Source organism: Gallus gallus, chromosome 4, assembly GCF_016699485.2.
Source record: "Gallus gallus isolate bGalGal1 chromosome 4, bGalGal1.mat.broiler.GRCg7b, whole genome shotgun sequence".
Lineage (NCBI taxonomy): Eukaryota > Metazoa > Chordata > Aves > Galliformes > Phasianidae > Gallus > Gallus gallus.
In genome coordinates, this window is record NC_052535.1 from 31633100 (window position 1) to 31649087 (window position 15988).

The 15988-nt window shown below is 36.2% G+C and overlaps 1 protein-coding gene across 3 annotated transcripts in view; it reads left to right on the forward strand.

Moving 5' to 3' along the window:
- Positions 1–15988, forward strand: part of ARHGAP10 (Rho GTPase activating protein 10) — a 128481-nt gene that overhangs the window by 70242 nt on the left and 42251 nt on the right. For 2 of the 3 annotated variants that reach the window (XM_420436.7, XM_046940593.1), the window contains exons 14-18: positions 28–102; positions 5459–5546; positions 6977–7035; positions 9146–9251; positions 9877–10036. In XM_420436.7, the coding sequence (XP_420436.1) occupies positions 28–102; positions 5459–5546; positions 6977–7035; positions 9146–9251; positions 9877–10036 (488 nt within the window). The remainder of the gene's footprint in view (positions 1–27; positions 103–5458; positions 5547–6976; positions 7036–9145; positions 9252–9876; positions 10037–15988) is intronic. The other variant, XM_046940592.1, reaches the window with a different exon arrangement.

The following is a 15988-nucleotide window of genomic DNA, read 5'->3' on the forward strand; positions in this document are numbered from 1 at the left end:
TTTTTTTTTCTCTCCTTTGCATAATAGGTATAAATGACCAAGGATTGTACAGAGTTGTGGGGGTGAGTTCAAAGGTCCAGAGACTTCTGAGTTTGTTGATGGGTATGCCTCTATTTTATGATCTTTTTTTCATATTTTATTTAATGTTTGTTTTTCTGTCTGTGTTTAAAATTGAAAGCATCTTCCTGTAATTGTTCTTTACATGGGCCAGCTCTTGTTTGCTTTACTCTATGAAAAGTATCCTTATAGCACTGTAAGGTCACCCCAGGTTGAGTGCAGAGTGCAAAATTAGCTGGTCGGCATACACTAAGAGAACTACTAAGGAATATGTAGGAGTAAATCATGGGCTTTTTGCAAGGCTAATGGAAATCAGGATGCACTTCTTTACTGTGCAGGTGACTGAGCACTGGCACAGGTTTCCCAAAGGATGTGGAGTCTTCTCCTTGGAGATATTCAGAAGCTGCCTGGACGTGGGCCTGGGCAGCCTGCTCAAGGCATCCCTGCAGATGCAGGGCTTGCAGCAGATCATTTCAGAAGGTCCTTTTTAACCCCACTATTCTGTGATTCTGTAAAATGAATTCAAAACTGCCTGGTTTTATGGGTCTGGTCAGATAATTCAAAATACCAAGTTTAAGAACATTTGAAGCTTATTACTTCATTGTTCGATGTTTTCAACCTTCGCTTTTGTTTAAGGTGTACAGATGGTTGCTCATGTGTGTCTTTAGTTGATCATTGTGCAAAATAAGGCATTTAGGTTAAGCCTGCTGATGAGGAGTTCTTTGGTTGAAGAGGAGGAATACGGTATACGTATTAGTAATAACTATGTCTGTGCCAAGGTGGAAGGCAGATGGAGGAAGGATTTATTTTAACAAAGTTAAGTAGTGTAATTCTTATTTGTGGCTAACATCTTAGACTGTATTATATCTACCTTGCTATGTTTAGCTTTTAATGTTTTTGATTCATGAAATTATTCTCAAAACTTTTTTTCCTTCTGGAAATTTTGATGCATCGTTAGTCCCAGTGACTGTAGTTCTTTTGCTACTCTGCTATCCCTGAGGGGGGAAAGAAATAGTGCTGGCACCTGGCTGAAATCCCTCATCTGCCTGGTATCTCTCACCAAAGTAGTAGCCTTGACTGCAAGATGTGCTGTGTTTCCCAATTTCTTGTCCTGAGCACTGACAGTACATGCAGTCAGACAAGACCACTGGGATTAGTTCATTTTTATAGAGCTTCCAAACCTGTCACTTGACAGCAAAGGTCTGATTCTCAGGAATTCATTGGTATGCAAAGAAGCTTGTTTGCAGTTTGCACCAGGCTCTTCTCCAGAACCATGCATGCTCCATCTGTGCTGATAACACAGTGTTCTTTGGCACTGCAAACTGGAGGAAGCCAGAAAGTGAATTCATTTCATTACCCCAGACATTATGTGAATGACAAAGCGCTTTTATATTATATGCTGCTGTCAGTTCAGTGCCACCTGTAAGACTTTTCCTTTTCTTTTTTTTTCTTTCCTCAAACAGGCTGTCTCTTCAGAAATGATAAGACATCAGGCTTGAGGGCCTGTATATCATATCAATCTGTCATAATGACCTTCCTAAATATTAATTTCTTGTATCTTACTTTAATCAATATTAACAGCACCCCAATGTTCCTAATTTGTGCACATAAACCTGCCCAAATCTTTAGAGTATTGCAGCATAACATTGTTTTACAAAAAATATAAACTGGGATTAGTAATAATGACAGATATATAACAGATTCCTGTGGTTGTTTATCTGTGTTGGAGTTAAGCTCAATAAACAGTAACCATTGACTATAGGAAAAAAGACTAGCTGTCATTCAGAGAATCTCAGTAAGATGCATTTGATATCATGACATGTTTTTCACTTTTGCACTTACTGGCTTTCCTTGGACGTGCAGGTCTGGCAGACAATTTTTCCTCTCTGCCATTAGTCGTATCCAAATTAAATAGACTTAGGTTGCCAGTGGTTCGGTAGCAGCTGGAAGAGTTTAGTGGGGATTCCAGCATCTGTTTTTAGTTATTTTTTAAATTAGAAACATTTTTTCTCATTCCCAAGTTTCCTATAGTTATTTGAAGTGGGAAGAATACAGTGGTATCAAGACAAGACAAAATACTGAACAGAAAAAAAGTTAGGGTGCAAGCAGGTGCTCTTTTTCTGATGATTTGTTGAAAGCGATCCTATCTGTGCTCTTTATCTGTCTCTCCTCAGAGAAGAATAAAGAGGGTTTCTTTTTGATATACAGTAGTACAGTAGAATTTAAAATGAGTGATTAATCTTTAATCCTTTGTCTCCGGGTATACTCTTAGACACCCTTTTATATGAAAGCTCTGTTCAGAATCATAAAAACCTCATATTAACTTTTTGTATTTTAAAATATTTGATAATATTTCAAAGTATTTTAGGATACCTGTCACTGACCGTGAGTTTCACAGTCTGAAAGACCTGAAGTGCAAAAAAGTCTTCCTAGTGGTAACCGAGGGCATCAATAGCATGTAGGATCTGTCTCTTTCTCTGAGTATTTTCTATAAAATTTGGTTAAAGTACACTGAAATTCAAGTGAGTATAAAGTCAACCACTATGTTTAGAGATCTGCTTTTCTAATTCTGAGAATGCACAGATTTTCATTTTCAGTGTGTAATTTAGTGATACAAAGTCCTGTGTAAAATGAGGCTCAATGATGTTCAGCAATTAAATATACAATTCTGCTTTAAAACAAAAAAACAAGCAACAAAAAAATCCCACAAAGACTTGATTTTGCAGTTAACTTAGTCCTCGAAGTTGCATGTAACCAGCATTGTGCTTTTCTATTCTACAAAGGCTGCTCTAGAAGTAGTGTCTCCACTTTCATTATGTACAGTGTGCATATATACCTACAGTGGGCATACCCCAAATGAGAGTAGAGAGTCTACTTCTAACCTTAGTTTAGTGAGCTGTTTTTATAAACTCAAGCTCCCTTATTGTCAGGAAGACGTGCCTGAAATTTAGAGTTGGTCTGCCAAAATCAGTTCCATAAATATGCTTAGTTACTTTTACAGGTGTACAGTTCCCTTTTAATGCACATAGTGGCTGCTATGCAAGCAAATAGCATGAAAACTAATGGAATAAGTTTTGAAATCTTGGTTGAAGTTCCAGATTGTACAGTGGTCTTGGGTGTATAGGGGGGAAAATGGAACAGGAACAGTCAGATTATATATTGTTGTGTATGTATATGTTTACATAGGTATATACGTATATGGGGTAGTGGGTAGGGAGATATATAGCGCAACTGTCAAACTGAAAGTATCAAAATAAAGTTTTTAATGAGTTTTGATGAGTTTCTACAGTCAAACTAAGATTTGTTTGGAGTTGGTAGCATAGCTAAATTAGATTTTATTGCCTAAGAGATAATGAAGCATTTCAGCAATACTTTATATAATTTTTTAGTATGTTTGTTTTGGAAGAGAAGCACATGGGCTTTTTTTTCATCCTCAGTTTCATCATCACCAAGTTTTATGTAATTGAAAATTTCCTTTGACTGGAAAGGACAGCTGATGATTATGAAGCAGTTATTTAAAAACACTGGATAGGATATTACATAGTGGTTTAATAATAAAATCCCTATAGATTTTTCTAGTTTCTTATGCTACGGCAGTTTTATTTAAGGAGTTTGGTAGAAAGGTTTTCTTCCCCAAAAAGAGAATTAGGAATCAGGAGAAGCTAGCATGTGGAAAAGAGAAAAAATAAATGTTTTCCTAAGACAGTTGTGAGGATTTTGGGTGGTGGCTGACCGACTAGTAACAGTTTTGGTTGGAAATGTAATCTGACTTGTATTTTATATGGGATTTAAATAATTGATATAATGAGGGAGAATATTCAGTAACAGAAATAATTGGTTGGCACAGCTTTTAGAACAGAATTATTTAGTCCAGTAAAAGGCCTACTCCTTTAATCAAGGCTCCTAATGTGATTTTTTTAAAAATGTGTCTGCCATTTGTCTGGCAGGCAAAGTAACAAATTAATTCTGAGTTGTGTGGATGGTTCAACACATAATCTATGTCATTCACTCTTGTTGTAGTTTACTGCAGCAACTGACAGGAACATGTAATAATAATAATGCTTGAGCACTTGAAGTTACAAAATATATTGGACTAATTTGGCTACATCCCTGTGGTCTTGACTGTCAAATAACTATTACTTCCTGTTTTGAGACTTATCTTTTTTTGTTTGTTTGTTTATAATGGCAAAACATTGCAAAACACATAACAGTGCCTCAAAAAATCTTCAGCTGATCGATTCCACTTCTGGACTTCCCAGCAAAAGAAAGACAAGGGAGAGGCCACTTGAGAGCTGCAAAGTTGATCAGGGGCCTGGGGCACTTCCTGTATTAGGAAAAAGCTGAGAGATCTGGGAGTGTTGACCCAAGAGTAGAGAAGACTGAGGGGAGTTGATATCAATGCTTATAAATGTCTAAAGGGTGGGAGGGAAGTGGATGGGGCCAGGCTCTTTTCAGTGGTGAGCAGCAACAGAGCAAGGGGTAATGGGCACAAACTAGAGCATAGGAAGTTCCATACAAACATGAGGAAAAACTTTGTGGGTTACAGAGCACTGCAACAGGCTGCCCAGAGAGGCTGTGAGAGTTTCCTTCTCTGAAGATGCTCATAACCCACATGGATGCTTTCCTGTGTAACCTGCTCTAGAGAACCTGCTTTATTAGATGGGGTTGTATTAGATGACCTTGAGAGGTCCCTTCCAACCCCTATGTTTCTGTGATTCAGATGTATGTCAGTTCAGTTTGATCAGTCTTGTTATGAGACTCTACCAACTAGACATACAAAAGATGGGAGAAATGGACAAATTGACATTGGTTAAGACTGTTCAAGTAAGGGCAACATTCAAGCCATCTTGTAGAGGAAACTTACTGCCTTTTTCTACTTTTGGAACATCTCTTAAAAATTTTCATGCAGTAAAGATGATCATACTGCAGTTGATTGGCTATTTTCATCATCAGCCCAAGTAACTGTTTCTAATGCTTTACATATTTTTGCTTCTAAAGAATTCTCCATTTATTTGTATTTTAAATAATGAAAAGATAAATTGTTCCTAGCTTATCTTTTTATAAACTGCTTATGCACATCTTTCTGTGCTTGTTTACATCTCTCTGTTTTATTAAATGTGTGAAAATAGCAATTGCTATATAGTTCTTTTCACATGAAAGGGATTTTTAATCCTTCATTAAATAACAAAGCAGCAGTAAAGTGCTTTTTAAAACAGAACATGTAAATAAAATTTATAAGGAAGTTTGGACATTGTCATGTTGTATTAATTATAGCAAAAAAAAAAAAAAATACTACTTGAGCAAATCCACAATCAAGTTTAATGTATTCCTATTCTTTTAGGACATATTGATTTAGCACCAGTTTTTCCACATCCCTCTTCAATTTCTGAATATTTTCTAGATGCAAAAACCTGCAATGAAGTTGACCTGGAAAACTCTGTAGACTGGGAAGTGAAGACAATTACCAGTGCTATGAAGCAATATCTGCGGTGAGCCTCTCTCTTGTTTACTTTTTTTCATACCATCAGTTTTTTATTTTAATTCTCTTATGCTGTGTGTTAAGAAAAGCAAGTATTGTAGCATATGTTCTTTTTTTCTCTTATGAACAGAGGTGCATTTTCTGCAAATTGCGTGTTTGCTGTTTGTCATAGGACAAGAATAATTAGCATAACTAATGTTTATATTAATGTGAAATGTTGTTACGTTAGATGTATTGGAACTTCAGTGGAGGTTCAGAGATCTGAATTGTTACTAAACTTGCTGAAAGCTGAGATTATTGCAAGTGTTTTCTGCCTTTTTGTGTTTGGATGTAGTAGAATGGAAAGGGGAAGGGTTATGAAATTTTGAGTTTTCCTCTTATTTTTTTCTCAACCTTGCTTCTGGTATTCTAAATGAAATGTTAACAATATTCTGAATATTAAAAGTAAGAATTTTAGTTGTTCTCTGTTCAAATGGCTTGGCTGATTCCTGATCAAGATATTTTACTAAATTGCCTAGGAGCTTTATTGAATTTCTTGTATGTGTTACAAATGTGGTATTTTTAGTTTTCTGTTTTAATAAGGAAACCACTATCAAAGAATGCTGAAGAAATATTTTGAAAATAAGGGTTTTGGGAAATGTAAGAAAGAATCAGAAAAAGTGTGCACTTGATGAAGTATTTCCTGCCTACAATATTTCTGCCTGAGTGTTTATTCCAATATTTCTTAAGTGTCATTGAAGTGAAGTTAATGAATCAAGGTTTTAACTCTCATGTTTGAACTCTGAATTGCATTATTCAATAAATTTTACATTGATGACTAATGTTTTCAATTTTAGTTTTTCCATTTGCAAAGGCTGTAGTATTATTTGCGGATGGCTGCTGGTCAGCAAACCTAACTGTTTTAATTTACTTGCAACAAAGCACTGACTTGTGATTCTTTGTATTTTAAAAACCCTAACAAAAGTTAAATCATACAATCATAGAATCGTAGAATCACAAGGTTGGAAAGGACCTACAAGATCATCTAGTCCAACCGTCCTCCCACCACCATTACTACCAAAAGCTACTAAACCATATCTCATAGCTCCTCATCCAGATGCCTCTTGAGCACTGCCAGGGACGGCGACTCCTCCACCATATTACATAATATGTAATTCAGTGAAGGGATCACAATATTGTACTTTGAAAGGATGCTTACAATATATGGGAGGCTTCACTTCAGCTCATGGAATATGCATGCATATATTTAGTCTTATGTTCTTCATCCTTTCCTGATTTTTGTGTTTTCCATGCGTACTAGGAATCATTGAAAACATGAGCCACCATAATAACTCCAGTGCAATGACTATACTACTGAATATTTAAAAAGGTTTCCTGCTTAGAATAAATACAGGTAGAATGGAATGTAAATGCATTTATTATGTTATCCTTTTTTTACAGAAGCCTTCCAGAGCCACTGATGACGTATGAGTTGCATGGAGAATTCATCATTCCTGCCAGTAAATATTTGACAGTAGTTCAAATAGAAGTCTTTTCTTATAGTACTGTTGTAGCCGTAGGAGCATGTGCAAATGCAGTTTCAGGAAAAAAAAAAATCCTCAACCTAGTTAAAATACAGGAATAAGAAATAATAGATTTTTTAACAAAATAGAAACTTTAATGTGTATTCAGATCTACTGTGTGTCACATACGATGTATGTAGTTGCAGACAAATTTGTGACAGACATAGCATAGCATGTTTTTCCACTTTCATTTAAAAATTTTTCAGTTATACATTCTGACTATTCTAATTACCTTTATTATATAATGATGAACATCTACTTGGACTGAGATTTTTTTTCTTCCATTTTATGATGCTTAGTAAAAGAAAAGACACTGGCTCAGGCTCATTTAAATCTTTAATGCACAGCTGCCTGACCCTTGCTTTCAGTGCCTTGTTAGGTCTGTATCCAGGCTGCCTTGAATGTTCCTCATGTATTAGTGAAAGAAAGGAATGAACAGGACATATTACACTATTGGCAGTTCAAACACAGACTTGGAGAAGACAGAACAGCACTTGTAGTTTGTCTGTATGATATCTAATATACATGGAATTTTTTGGAAGAGGACTGACGAAAACAGTATAAGAAATTTTTGGCAAAGTATCAAACAGATATCTAGATGGTTTTCTTTCCAGCCCCTAGCACTTCTGGCAAACCATAACAAGCAAAATTAAAATAAACTTTGAGACAATTGTTTTATCTTCTTCGGTTTGCGTTAATGACTTTTAAAGACTGCAGAATGTGTTTGTTTGTAGTCCTTAATTCATAATGAGAATTAGCCCAGGCAATTAATTGCCAAAACACGTTTCAGAAGCCAAGTGCTTAAACAAAATTCAAGATTGTATTACCTAAATGGTAAGTCTGCCTGCTAGGATTGGGAAGGATTAAGTAAGTAATTTCTTGATCTATGAAGTTTTGCCAGCAATTTTTCACTGTATTTTCCCTTCTCTATTTTGTAGTCACCTTCATAGAAGAAATCATTCAAAGTTACATGTTCTAAACAGTAGAATGTTCATAAGTACTAAACAATTTTCTTCAGAGGCTGAGTATATGTAGTGGAGAGGTAAATCTAATCAACATTGCAGATCTGTGTTAAAGTGTAGTTAAAAATAGATATTTAGAGTTGTTTCCTATGTTGACTATAAAAAAACTAACCACATAGAACCAACAGGAATAGAAAGGAATATCCTTTTCTCTGAAACTATTCTATATATATTAAAAACAAAACAAAGCAAAACCCAAGATTAAAAGGTTCTTCCAGTTTTCCTTTCTTTATATGCATCATGATAGATTGTAATTATGTAAGATTTGACTGTATCTTGTGATTAAGTTGCTTAGCTATCCCTTAATCAGGGCTTGTGTTTTCACATGTATATAAAGTAGTATTGTTTTAAAGAAGGTTTAAGCTTTTATGGCTGTCTGAACTTGCTGACCAAGAACTAAACTTTTTGTGTTTTGGTAACCTTTTATCTTGAACTCTATGCAGGGATGTCCACTGCAAAAGAATAGAAAAGCATCCCTAAAATGCATAACAGCGTGCAAAGAATAATGGCAAAAAATCTTCAGCAATATGCACTGAAGAAATATGTTGGGTGTTTTATATGTGAAATACACTTAGCAATTAATGTTGCCTTAGATTAAAATGGGACCTGATGAGCAATCAAAACTTCTTGCATTCTCAGTAGGTGCTAAATTTTTCTGTTTATATACCTTTCACTAAGTATATTGTATGCAAGAGAAATACATCCACCCTTCTCACAAGTGGATAGGTGGTTTGTTTCCACTTCTTACAAATTCTTATTTTCATCTGTGTACTAGTGAAATCCATAGAAGCAAAAGTCATTTAATTATACAGAACAAAAAATTAAAAGGCCAACAAAATAGTACCAACAAAATTAAATTTTTGTGATGAGGGCCATCAGTTAGTAATGGTAAAATGTAAAGTAGAATATGTAAGTTGAAGCAAAGTGTGTGCAGTATGTCTCTATGCAGGAGTGGGAGTAGCTTTGTTTTTTGGTTTTTTTTGTTTGTTTGTTTTGAGCTTCTCATTTGTTTCTATGTCTTCTAGAAAGTGGGAGTCCTGAATCTCGAGTTAATGCTGTTCACTTCTTGGTCCATAAACTCCCAGAAAAGAACAAAGAGATGCTGGACATTTTGGTGAAACATTTAGCTAAGTAAGTGTTATGACCTGCTTTAATGCCTTGTCAGAACCCTTGTCCTTATCTTTCTTTCACTGCAAAGAGCCTAGTTACTGTGGCTGGAGCTGAAGCCCGTCTCAGTGCTGTCATACACAATACCAAGAACCAAACGTGCAAAAGCAGACAAGACGTTTGACTCATACTGTGTATATTTTGGAGGGAAAGGCAGAAATCTAATCCGTTAATGAAGCCATATAAGTATTTACTTTAGCAGTCCTGCCAGCAGTTGAGGGTTTGATTGAAGTGAGAAGGCGAACATTATACTTTCTCTTTGCAAATTCTGGCAAAGTGAATAGTGGAGATCTGTTAGCAAATTTAAGTTGGTTTCACACTTGCCCTGGTCCAAGGCTAACTGCATTTTATATATTTAGGTTCAGAAAGAGGCTGCTTTTGTTTTTAAATTGCCGGTAGAAGAATGGCTTTTCTGTTTTCCAGTATTCAGTATGACTTTATTTGAAGAAATTTTGCCGAAAACAAACTTCTAAAAAATGGATTAAGGAAATGTACTGTTTTCATTTGTAAAGTAGACTGCAGTTTCCAACAGTAATGGAAATTTTTCATAACCTATTTCCTGTTTTTTCCTTCAATTCTTTTCTGAAAGTGTTTCAAAGCATGCCAAGAGGAATCTAATGACTGTAGCGAATCTGGGGGTGGTATTTGGACCAACCTTAATGAGGCCTCAGGAAGAAACTGTAGCAGCTATCATGGACCTGAAGTTTCAGAATATTGTTGTTGAAATCCTCATAGAAAATCATGAGAAGGTAAGTTTCGAAACATCTCTGTATTTCTGAACAGCGTTTCAAATGATCTGTTTGACTTAGTGTTTAGCATGGAGTTAAAAATTAATGTTACAAATTAACTCTAAAGAATATCCCCTGTATACTGTAAGCTTTTGGCGATTTATACTCAAGAAATATTCTGGTTCATAGGTGAACTGACTTTTCTGAAAGCGCATTTCCTGGCAGTATGCAGTATTATACAAACGGATTTTCATTATCATATTTGTTTATGTTTTGTTTGTGAGCAGAAGTGATTAAAGACTGGAAAAGAAGAAGCCCAGACTCAGTTTTTAGCTCTTACTTTAAGTACTTTGACTGAGGTTTCTCTGAATTAGTTGTTCTGTGTCTTAATTTTTCCCAGAGTTCACACAGTAAAAGAAGACTTTACTGTACTGTGAGTTTTAGGGGTAAAAAGCATTATGAGGGAGCCAGGTATTAACATTTCTTTTGTTTTCAGCTGAATATGTGTTATTTTAAGCGTTTGTGTTTGAGGTAACACTTAAAATAGAAACCGTTGCTGCTGTGACAGCTGCCAGTTACTGAGATGACTTATCTATACAAGATACAGTCCAGAATATCTGTATGCAATCCGGGCCCTGGAATTTAGAATAAATAAAGAAATCTTTTACTAATGTCTCCTTGTTTGGGTGCTCCTTTAGAAGTCCTCTCATGACTTAGCTGATTTCTGGAACTGGATGTTTAAGACTTCAGATCCTCTGAGCTGTGAAGATATGCAGTATCTCCCTCATTCTTATTAAAAAAAAAAAAAAGTAGAATAAAGAGCTATGGAAAAATTCTACCACCTTCTTTTCTTTCTGTCTTAAGCACTCTGAGCAGTGAAATCATTATTTCTTTTAAAGGTTAACAGTGTTGAAATTGGCTGTCTAAGTCAAGTCTTATCTACTTTAAATAACATCTGCCGTAAGTTTTTCTTACAATACAGTTGTGCTGCCTCTCTGCGTGGTACAGGCTAGGCAAAACTTCTTTTGGCATAGCTTTATCTACATGGTGTGTTTTTCTGGCTTAGTTGACTTAGGGTGTGATGCTGCCCACACATACACCTTGAGCAGATACAGTTCTTTTCTACTGGGAAATGATTCAGCAGCAGATGTGGCTTAAGTCCTAAGAGAGAAATATTCTAAGAGGTGTAAGCCCTTTTTAACCTTATAAATGAAGCTAAATGGTGCAGCAAGCTCATGATTTTGTAGTTGCTACAGTGACCACACAAATCAAGAAGTGAAGAGAGTGAGTAGATTGAAGGTGTTTTAATGGCATATGGAAGCTGGGTTTAGTTCTGCCTATTAAAATCACTAGATCACCACAGATTAACACCAGCTTATTGGTATGCCTACTCAGTCACGTGCCCTTAGAAACTGGAGATGAATTTCATATTTGAAACATTAGTTGTGCTGGCCTTTCTGGCTCTTCTAAAAATGTGGAAAAGCAAAAAACTGAAAATGCATCAAAATTGTACTGCATCATTTTCCATAACTCATTGCCTTCATGTCTTCTTTAGAACTGGAAGTCTATAATTGTTTTGAGGAGATTTCTGTCTTTTCGCTGTTATTTCTAACAGCGAACTTACCATCAGTGGTCTACCTGCAGCAACTTCTCTCCCACACTAGATCTGCTTCCAAGAGGGAAGGAGGCCTATGTGACATCTGTGTATTTATACTTTGTGTATTTATATTTTATAGCAAAGGCAAAAGAGTGTTATATTTTAGAACATTGTGAGAAATGTATAGTCTAATTGAATATATTGCCTTTAAAAGTGAATCTTCTTCTCTTAGGGTGGACTAAAGAAATACTGTTTGAAAAAGCAAACAGGCTTTTAGACAATCTGTTCATTTTAAATTATTTTGAAATTCTATGCATTCCAGTCTTTCTAGGCATTTTGCATTATGGTTTTATTTGTTTGCTTTAATATCTCTAGTAAAGTCTGGGAAAAATCACCAGCTGTAAGTTAGATACTTTAAAACATTTCATCAACCACTACTCTGATAATTTTCACAGAATTGTTTGCGTTGGAAGAGCCCTTTAAAGGTAATCTAATCCAACTCCCTTGCAATCAGCAGGGGCGCCTACAGCTACATTAGGTTGTTCAGAGCCCCATCCAGCCCCTGAACTTGAGTGTCTCAAGGTATGAGGCAACCACCACATCTCTGTGCAACCTGCTTCAGTGCCCTACCACCCTCATTGTAAATACTTTCTTATATCCAATCTAAATCTTTTTGTTTGACATGGTTTCCCCTTGTCCTATCACACAACAGACCCTTCTAAAGTGTCTGTCCCCTTCTTTCTTAGAACGCCCTGTTAGATACCGAAAGGCCACTCTCAGGTCTCCCCAGAGCCTTCCATTCTCCACACTGAACAGCCCCAGCTCTCTCAGCCTGTCCTTGTAGAAGAGGTGTTGCATCCCTTGGATCATTTTTGTGTCTCTCCTCTGGATGCACTCCAACAGATCCATGTCTCTACTGTGCCAAGGATTCTCCTGTACTTAGGACTGTGTCATATGGATGTAGTACTCCATCCAGGAGAAGTCTTGCCTGTGTAGAATAGAGGGACAGGATCACCTCCCTCCACATGCTGACCATGCTTCTTTTGATGCAGTCTAGGGTTTGGTTGGCTTCCTGGGCTGTGAAGGCATATTTAGGAGCATCTACTAATATAAGCCAAGTCTGGAACTATGGAAATGTAATGGAGTCAAGATGGAGGCACACAAGCAGAAACTTAAAGCAATACTTCAAGCTTCATGTCTATGTAATATATGTCTCTGGCAGACTGCAGACAGCATCTCTTTTCCCATGTAGCAAATGAAATGGTTAATAAATTTCCAAACTGTAGAAGCATTAGCCATTGTTATTTTCCGTATAAATACAGTAAATTGGTAAGCCAAGTGGTAAAAATGGTTGTGATTTCTCAAACATTTAGTCAATATCATTTTGTCTTGCTCTGTGTATGGCTTTACTGAAGGAACTCTACAGTTCTTTTCTGGGAGGAGACATGATAGTGTTATTGGCTTTGAAATCCTGTGCAGTCATTGCACTGTCATCACTCTTTGAGTCCTAATTAGAGACTTCAATGCAGTTTATATGTGGGAAGCTGGATATGGAGATTTGCCCTGAAATAAGAATATCTTGCATAGTGCATGAGCTGTTTTTAGTTTTTATTTATTTTTATTTTTGTTTTTTTGAGCTCTTTTTCTGCTAGTTAGAAATCAACAAGTGCAATTTTCACTTTGAAGTCTGCATACATACATCCAAACCATGGCTATGAACCAATTATAGTAGATTGAGGACAGGATGTTTTGCAAAGTCAAAGAGTGCTGAGATTTGAATGCTGGACACTATGTTGTGCAGCAGATGTATCACTTGAGGGGCACTAGAATTGCACAGTCATTAAGACTACAAGGAGAACAGAATAGAATTAAGGAAATAATTGTTTAGCTTTTGTTCTTGTCAGTTGTGGATAAATCTCTTCTTGGCAGAGTATTTCTCAGTCTCCAGGCAGAAGATGAGCTTCAGAAAGACATTTCTACTCTGAAAGAAAAAGCAAAGTGTAGTTCCAAGCTGATATTTTGTCCAGGATGCTCAGAATCACTAGTTGTGGAAAAGAGACTGGTACAGAGGAGAGTAAGACTTGCAAATTGTCTTGCTTGTATCTGCCATATAGCTCTAGGGGGAGGTCAGCCAGATATGCCAGACAAAGTAGAAGCATGTTCAGCTTTGATATTGAATGGACTGTTATTTTGCTTGCAATTATGATGTTTTTTGCTGACTGTCTGTACACACTCTTAATCACTTTTGCTTTTCAGGTAATTAATGACAGTGTAATTTCATATTTGGCTGTCTTGTCCTCCTCAGCCATATCTGTCTGGTCTTTTTTCATTTCTGTGACCCATGTCCTTCCCTTAGCTAAAAAAGCATCAAGAAATTCATGTTTGTGTCTCTTCGTCATGTTCATTTTACTTTGAAGCTAAACTTTTCCTTGATTTTCACTTTCTGAGTTAATGAACTCAGGCTTACTGCAGCTGTGTTTGTACAGTGCCTGGAACAATCTTTGCTTGGTCTTTAGGTAATCCTGCAATGAATTGTGATAGTCAATTTGAACCGAAATATTTTTTGCTTTCTTTTCCTCTCTTGTCCTAAATTAATTTCATGGGTATGAATTAGTTTTTCTTGCCAAGGGTTTTACAGACTGGAAGTCTTGTTCTTCTCAGGTCTTCCGGTCTTGCTTTCTGACTTGCACTGAGGAAGAATAGCAGTACACTTCACAACTGCCTGAATAGCATGCACGTGTTCTTGCTGTTCGTTGTAATATTTTGGGATCTCATTGGAATGAATGTTAGTATTCAGAGGAGTTATTTATTTGCCATTGAGAAATGCCTCAGTGGTAATATGAGCCATTTTGGTTTCTCAACTCCCTGAACATTATTTTAAGGGGGAAGAAAAAAAGGCTAAGAAATGAAAGAAGATGAGGGAGGAGGTTGGAAAAAAAAATCTCAGTGGGACTGGAATACATAAACTGGTGTATGGGGGAGGAAAGAATAGTGAGTACAAATACCAAGACTGAAAAAACAGAAAGAAGATGAAAATTACAGTGAAAGTAAATTAGAAAAAAGAAAAGAGGGGAGTTTGATAGAAGTCTGTTAAATGAGATTAGAAAACCACAGTCTTCTGAAAGGGAACAGGCACAGCAAAGCGCAACGTTTGTTTTGTTTTGTTTTGTTTTAATTCTAACAACTTACAGGTAAGTTTGCTGAAATATGTTAGTTTTGAAAAAAACTATGCTTCCAGCGCAAATATTGTTTTCTGTATTCATCTCCATAGAAATGGCAAAAGTTTTACATACATTGGACAAAATATGTCTTTATTTTAGTGTTACGTTTTGCTTAAAACAGTTGTATGGAGAAATTCTTTTTATGAAATGTTTTAATTTTATTTTTTTTTTTTAGTTTAAGTAGACCCATTTATAATTTTCTTTTTAAACTAAATGGAAGAAATGCTACTGAGCTCTTAAGCCAACATCAACTTCATTCAGTAATATTTGGAAAATTCTTAGTCTTAAAACATATTAGAGTACATAATACTTTCAGTGTTCATCAGATGGGAAGCATAAAAGCAAGTGAAGTCAGATGTTCATCTGAGAGCAGGAAGAAGCACTCAAGTGTGTCTGTGTCTCTCCGCAGTGCAACCATTGCATGTTTAAAGTCGTTCTGTTACAGGTAGATGTTTAAGAGCCTTCAGGGCGTAGTGGCACTGCTATCCTCTAAACTAAGATTGTGTTTTGATATTAAAGAACGTCTTTTGAAATGATAGTAACAGGGAGTAACTGGGCATATGAGAAATACTATAGAGGACTTCTTTTAGCTTTTTTTTGTGTTGCTTAGCCATTGGCTGCAGTGGAATACCAAGAAGCAATGTATTGTAATTGTGGTGGTTTGCTGTGGTGTAGCGATTTGAAACCTACTCAAGCTGAATGTTTCCCAAGTCAGTAAGCATTTGAGGAAAAAAAAAAAAAAAAAAGAAATAAGTAAGCTAGAAGAAATAAGTAAAGGAGTATTTGCAAGGAAACAGCACTGGCTTTAGTTTGGCAAGGTATTTAGCATCTGCTTATCTTCAAGCATGTAACTCATCAGAAGTGTCATTGAAGCTATTCCTGTAGTAAAAGCATGTGCTTTAATGATTGTCTGGGTATAAAGCAGAAAGAGCAGCAGGCACAGAAAAGAACTTGACTTCACGTTCTTGGGTGGAAGTGACAGCAGCTCTTTCATTCCACTATAGCATGCGCAAACTCTTCAAACCCTTTCTTTACTCTATGGATAAAAGAAAGCCCGTCTGTATGAGATCCACATATGAAGCGCTAATTGACTGAAAATCTTTGTTTTGTTTAAAGACTACTGTTTGCTAAGTCTTAATGTAGTTTGTGCATAGT